At 35.1% G+C, this 7,523-nt stretch overlaps 1 protein-coding gene across 1 annotated transcript in view; it reads left to right on the top strand.

Annotated features, from left to right (window-relative positions):
* The window catches only part of LOC107727488 (5'-AMP-activated protein kinase subunit gamma-2-like), a 48,123-nt gene extending 44,331 nt beyond the window's left edge, over positions 1-3,792 (top strand). The window contains exons 15-16 of the mRNA XM_016537361.1: positions 1,459-1,552; positions 3,031-3,792. Of these exons, the coding sequence (XP_016392847.1) occupies positions 1,459-1,552; positions 3,031-3,062 (126 nt within the window). The 3' untranslated portion in view covers positions 3,063-3,792. The remainder of the gene's footprint in view (positions 1-1,458; positions 1,553-3,030) is intronic.
* The last annotated feature ends 3,731 nt before the right edge of the window (positions 3,793-7,523 follow it).

Below are 7,523 nucleotides of genomic sequence, written 5' to 3'. Positions count from 1 at the left end.
CAATACATGGAAACAAAGTAACTGGAGTTACTTATTTGAAAAAGTAACTCACATATTTCCTTCTAAATGAAAAAGTAATGCGTTACTTTACTAGTTACTTTAAAAAAGTAATCTGATTACGTAACTCGCGTTACTTGTAATGCATTACCCTCAACACTGCTGATGAATAAGAATGGGTTGAATGTTAAGCACTTTTGTTACCATATAACTATAAACTATGGTAACAGAAAAACTGTTCATCAGCATGCAGTGATTAATCCTATGTTGTAGCAAAAAAAAAAAAGTGCAACCAAATCACGTGCTCTTGTGACCAACTGAGAAAGTTTGTCACAAAAGTGAGACAAGTGTGAATAATGAGTCTAGAGCCCATGGGAGCGAAATGAAACTGTCTGAACACAAAGCTGTGTGTGTTGTCTGTCTCGTCCAACCCCCCCCCAAGCACTCATGCACAGCGCTCAGCGCACCGCGCCCACTTTTTTAGCATTTTTTAAAACTGTAGTGAGAACTAACCAGTGCTGAAACGGGGGGGGAGTTCATGACCCTTTAATATGTGCTGTATAAGTACTAATAAACAGCCAATATGCTAATAATATGCATGTTAATAAGCAATTAGTTAATAGTGAGAATTGGTCCCTGAAATAAAGTGTTACCGAAAAATTCTTTAATGGGATAGTTCACCCAAAAATGTTAATTCTGTCATTAATTACTCACCCTCATGTTGTTCCAAACCTGTAAGACCTTCATTCATGATCAGAACACGAATTAAGATATTTTCGATGAAATCCGAGAGTTCTCTGATCCTCCCATAGTCAGCAAGAGTCCTACCACAATCAAGGTCTTTGCGCACAAAAAGTATTCTCGTAGCTTTATAAAATTCCAGTTGAATCACTGATGTCACATGGACCATTTTAATGATGTCCTTGCTACATTTCTGGACCTTGATTGTGGTAGGACTCTTGCTGTCTATAGAGGGTCAGAAAGCTCTTGGATTTCATCAAAAATATCTTAATTTGTGTTCCGAAGATGAACGAAGGTCTTGCGGGTTTGGAACGACGTGAGGGTGAGTAATTAAAGAGAGAATTTTCGTTTTTCGGTGAACTATTCCTTTAAGTACTTTACCAACATTTCTGCTTTTAAACCCTTCAGTATGCTTGCCTCCTTGGCTTCCATTATATAAATACTTTTTTCTGTCCTTTTTTTATGATTCAAATGTATTCTCTGTGGTAATCAACAGCATGCCACAGATTCACTATAATGCAAATAAATTATTAAAAACTGTATTAAATGAGGAGGTCAGAGATCAATATGGAATGGTTTTCATTTAAGTTATTTTGGCTTTATATATATTATATATATATATATATACTGTGCATATATATACTTTTTTTGTTTTTCCATGTAAACATGCACCGGATGAATATCAAACGGCCCCTGATTGTGTGTGTGTGTGTCCTGCAGGTGCACAGGCTGGTAGTGGTGGATGATAACTCCAGCATCGAGGGCATCATCTCTCTCTCGGACATCCTGCAGGCGCTGGTTCTCACCCCCGCAGGTATAGATGCACAGAATTCCTAAATCAACCCTCCATTTCACTTTCCTTCTCTCCTCTCCACTCTTCCCCCGGACCCAATCTCCTCTCCCTGGACATCTATCACTTGAGTGTCCCTCTCTGAGCCCCTGAGCACAGGTACGCTCACACAGGCTGGATTCTGATCGGCTTGTTATGGTTGTGCTGAATGAAGCTGGATGTAGGTGTGTATTCCAGCAATACACATCATAAATGGCATCATTGCAGGCGTTTGTTTGGTACTGATTTTTTTGTAACACAGACAGTTCATACATTACTGCAAGTTGACCTGACAAACTGTCAATGGCAAAAAAAAATCTATATGAGACAGAAATAGCTATCTGGTTGAATAGTGATTGAAATACAGCATGTGCTCTCAGAGCCCTTAATGAAGCCTGCTGGGAAAAACCGCATGAAACACGCCGCATCTCTCACGTGCTGCTCAGCATGCTGTCTTTAATGTGTTGAGCTGCATTGAGCAACACTCCTGTGAAGGCAAAAATAAGAAATGTCGCTTGATGTTTTTGTAACAGGCATTCCACGGTTGAGGATAACCTGGAAATATTTTGGGCAAAAACCTAGAAAGGGAATTTTTAAAAGATATGGAAGGTTATGGAAATAATATGTCATGGAAATAAAAATCTTAAAATATTTGAAAGCCACAGACAATCATTGAAATAACAAAGTCATTGAAAAGTCATGGAAATTAAATTAATACTATCATAAAAAAAAGTTACCAAAAATTAATGGGAACTAATAAAATTGTGAAAAAAACACAGGAAAGTCATGAAAATCTATACTAATGTAAAAAGTCACAGAAAAATTATGCAAATGTTTAAAATTGTAAAAAGTCATGAAAGTCGTGGTAATAAATACTATCATAAAAAGTCGCCGAAAATGAATGGAAATGATTAAAATTGTCACAGGAAAGTCATAGAAATCAATACTAAAGTAAAAAGTTGTAGAAGACTTATGGAAATTAATTCAATTGGGAAAAAGTCACAAAAAAGTCAAGCACATTAATAAAATCTTTAAAGTTGCATGAAAAGTTATGGAAATCTTCACTAAAAACCATGGAAATGGATGAAAATCATTGATCAGTCAGGAAAATGTATTATTGAATATATATATATTTCTAGTTTCCTTTAGCTCTAAAATATTTCATTGGTTAGAATTCAAATGATAAAATTTTAAATTCATATTTTTCCAGTGATTGTGAAAATATTCAAACATAGCAGTTGATCAAAAACACAAACATTTGTGCTGTAACCAATTCATACCGAAGCTTTGAGCTTCTTTCTGTTCTGCTTAGTGATTTGTGTGCACTTAACAGATATATGGTTCAAAATAGTCTCTTTTTAAAACTTTCTTCCTGTGATGATGCCCAAGTGTGTGTGGTATTAAAAGAGCACTGACTGAAAGATTTGTTTCATGAACTGAATTTCATATAATTTGCCCCACAGGAGGACGCAGAAGGGACAGTGTGACTGAATGACACGACAATATTTTGGAGGTGAAAGAAATTCAAACCAAAAAGGTCCAGCCGGCATTCCTTACAGAGAAGAGGACAGCTGGAAACTTTTTATATCCTCATTTAATGGCAGGAAATTGTGCCCGGCTGAATGAAACTGTTTGAATCTGCAGCTGAAGGAACAGACATGCGATCATAATGCACACATTGTTGGACATGTTTATGGTGGGCCGATCATGAGAATCTGCCGCTGTACTGTACACTGCTTTAGATGCTGGGCATGTTTGCCTGGTGCTGCTGCTGGTTATAGAGGTGCTCACTGACAGCGCTAAATCAGGCATGTCTTCTAGCTGGGTCTGCGTTATATCATCAGGCGCTGTAGTCCACTCTTGGCTGAAGTGGAAATTTGCCTTAAATGAAGACCTCGGAGAGAGCTGATTGTAAAGGTTAGCAGAGACCCATAGATGTGCATGTAGTGCAAAAGCAGGTTCTGGATTCTTAAGCAATAAGTTGCCGTTGGTTCAAAGGACCTGCTAGACTCTGTAGACATCTGGCCATTTTTTTCTCTCCCACTCTCTTGAAAATGCTTTCAGGTTGCATTTCATCCCAAAATGAAAAGTGAAAAATATAAACGGAAAATTAAGCATAAAGAAAAAAAAAAAAAAGTGACATTATTTTCTTGAGGAGATAAGCATATTTCCCCTGTAGGTTTTATTATTGTAATACAAAACTTATTTATTATTATTATTATTTATATTGCATCATCTATATTTATATATATTATGTAAATAATACAAAATGTGTATATATTATAGAATTTATTCAATCACCTGTAATTTATGCAGAATTTAAAGAAAAAGAAAGGTTACTTTTTTAAATAATGAAAATAATTTGCTACATTAATAGTTTAATATTACATAGTTGTCATGAAAATAATGTAACTATTTTCAGAAGGGGTTCTCATTAGTTGGTCATTATATAAAAAAAAAAAAAGAGTACCATTCTTTTTCTTTTTTTTTAATAGAACTAATACTATAATATATACATGTTAAAGAAAAAAATGGAATGAGATGTTTTGTATTAGAATAATTAAAATTGCAGGGAAATGTGCTTGCTTACCATGAAAATAATGTAACAATCAAAAAAAAAAAAAAAAAAATTATGGTCCTAAAAACATCTGTGGATTTTTTTGTTTCTTTCAATTTTGGTGTGATATATGATATGACCCAGACACATTCTTGACAAGTTTAATGCGATTCATCTGAATATTATTGATTTTGCCTGTCAACACTGGCCTATTAGTCCAAAATGTCTACTGAATATAAATTGTATTCTCATCCTATTCGTTTTCAGTGGAAAAATGAATGTACTACCACACTGCAGACGCACTGACTGTCATGGACTGTATTTTTACTGGAACAAAGAATATGTTATGAAAAGTGACTATATACAGAGCCTTATTTTTCTATCATGACTGTCTGTTGTGTTTGGCTGGTGTGGAAAGCCGTGTGCACTACCTGTCTTATGCACTAAAAGAGCATGAATGTTAAACCTTGCAGTTGCAAAAAAGGCCACGCATCTTTGCACCCCAGTTATATGCTGAGCTACTGTAAATACCATGCCATGTAATGGGTTCAAAACTGATAAATCATGTATTGTTTGATTGCATTTTTTCATTATTGTAGGTGCTGTCAGTGAAAGTTAAGACTGCTAAGTCCAGAGAGAAAGAAATGTACATTTTTGTACACAGAAATGACACTATTTTTTTTATGTGGTTGAGCTCAAATATATTGATAATGCATTAATGTTTGTCTGAGATTTGTTTTGTGTACACCTTTCTGTCCCTAATGTTTCATGCTACCATATGGTTTAATTTGGAGGCTTGTTTTTGAACACAGGAGAGCATCACTTTAAATTAGAGTACATAAAAATAACTAGAAGATATATAAATTTAATTATAGTTATTACATTTTATTGTATGTGTATTTCAGCATTTGTGTGCATTGAATTTATTTAATACACGAGTTTCACAATTTGAGTTGAATTACTGAAATAAATGAACTTTTCCACGACATTCTAATTTATTGAGATGCACCTGTACTGGCCTGGGGATTTTTCAGCGACTCTTTCCGCATGTCTCATCATCACGTCGGTAGGTGGCAACAAGTATGCGTCTGTCAATGAATCATTCACTCAACCGATTCGTTCAAATCTAATGACTCATTCAAGGACAAAAACAAACATTACTACTGTGTATTGCTCGGACAGATTAATTCTGCTTTGACATCGCTGGCCTAATGTCTATAAAATGTAAGTTGCTCAATATTTACTACTGAACTGTTGTTTATCAGCAATATAACACTTCCTATCGCGTTTTTACTCTATGACAGATACGCTGCTGTAACATAAAACTGCGACTTGACTATTTTTGCTAAGCGACAGTAAAAAGAAGCAAGAATCCAGAACCTCTTGCTCTGTATTCTTGTATTTAATGATGTTTGATAAACACCATAAATACAAATCTGAACGGCTGTATGAAACAAGTAAATACTATGTTTCCTCTCCGTGATATTGAATTGCGCTTCTGAATCACTGCTTCATGAAGCTTCGAAACATTTATGAATTCTTTGTTTTGTAGCTGTGGTTCAGAGCTCATATCCAACTTGCCCAAGTTACAAGAATAGGCGTTATTAGATGGCCTTGTTATTAAATAGGAGATGAATAATTGCCTTCATATTTAATGGCATTTCATTACTCGTAGAATACATTTAATAGACTACATTTTCATTTAGACTGCATTTTTTGCAGTTGGTTTTTAAAAGGTGTTATTATGCCTGTGTTTGACATCAATTAGCGCCCCTACTGTCAGAAAGCGAGTTTCATCCAACCTGTCTTTCATTTTTTAAGGATTGATCTGAACAGATAAAACCATTCTGGTGGTTCTAAGTAATTGCTTAAGAGCCCACCCTCAAGTCTTTATGATAATTTGCTCCCTAATTATGGCTTGGATCCTTCATTAACGTATGTCGAAGATCATTTTTCCTCACCTGGCAGAAACAATCAGCCATCAGTGAAGGATGCATGGGAATCCATGATCCAGAGCATTTGATCCAAAATTGTGGTTTAGGTTTTTTTTGGGGGTTTTTTTTAGGCTAGCAGGAGGCATTGGGTTGAAAGCTGATGAAAAATTGACAATTAGCAGCATGGCACTGGCAATGGATCTGTGGTCCTTTAACATGCTTACTTGGCAACAGAAATGATGGTTGAGTGAATCCTGTGAAGACTGAAAAAGTTTTTCTCTTTAATCTAGTGTAGGGGTTAGCCTACAATTGCAGTGACGATTTCATCTGAAGATTTATCAAAAAAAACTAAACCATGTTAATTTCATTTGTCTGTAGAATAAAAACAATACTAATGTCCCATATGCTGCAATGCAGATGTGGTGTTACCCCTAATTGAATGCAGTAGGAGACAGTAACATCACTGACATTAAAATTAGTGATAGCAATTGTTTTATGTAATTACACCAAATACACAAAATAATGTTATTTTTAGCAACATCATATGACCCCTTTAATTGTATAAATTTTTTTCAGTTCATCATACAATTTTACAACAAATCAGTTCTGCTGCTTTTAATACTGTATTTGAGATGGAAAAATGTCTGTGAGCTACCTTATAGAGCAGTGACATGTTTGAAAAGGATAAATTATGGCGTGACAAGTTGGAAATTGTTTCCTTTTTTTTTTTTTTTTTCCCTGATCACTTACTGTGTTATTAAATGGTGTTTTAAAGTGTGTTTTCTATATTGTGTACACTGTAGTTTGATTTTTTTATTTGATTTTTTTAGGGTAAAAGTAAGAGCATGTGCCATGGCAATTATAAAATGATGGATAGAATCTGCTGAGCTCATCTGGGAGGGATGAATCACTGACTCCTTCATCCTCCATGCATCTCCTCCTAGGCTTAAGCAGGCACCAATACTAATACATATGCATTAGAAAAATGCACTCATTAAAATGCATAAATTAGAAAGAAAAAAAGAAAGAAAACAAAAACAAGACCGTAAAGGAAGTTAGAGGAAATGATGTGCATTACAGTCATAACTGCCAGTGATTCAGAGAATTTTACACTCGCTGATGCTGTTTGTTTGATTGTTAGGAATCTTAATGTTCCATTTTACACAGTAGTGGACAGTACTTTGGGTTTTATTTGGGATGTCCACTAGGGGACACTGTCCTCAGCTGTTTGACATTCTCCTGCAGCACTGCTTAATCACATGCTATGTAAAGTCATTGTTAGAGAATGATGAATATTTCATTTTCTAGTTGGTTAGATTAATGTACTGTAATTTAAATCTTTAAGCGCTTTAAGAAAAAAATCTGCTTTTTTTAAGCCTGAAGAAGTGGCTCTCAACATTTTTTTTTCTTCCTCTCAGCTGTACGTTGGACATTGAGTAGTGAACCATTACCAAACACAGTACTA

The sequence above is a fragment of the Sinocyclocheilus rhinocerous genome, unplaced genomic scaffold, assembly GCF_001515625.1.
Source record: "Sinocyclocheilus rhinocerous isolate Xijiao unplaced genomic scaffold, SAMN03320098_v1.1 scaffold306, whole genome shotgun sequence".
Lineage (NCBI taxonomy): Eukaryota > Metazoa > Chordata > Actinopteri > Cypriniformes > Cyprinidae > Sinocyclocheilus > Sinocyclocheilus rhinocerous.
Note: the sequence above shows the minus strand (reverse complement) of the source record. Positions and strands in the feature narration are given on the sequence as shown.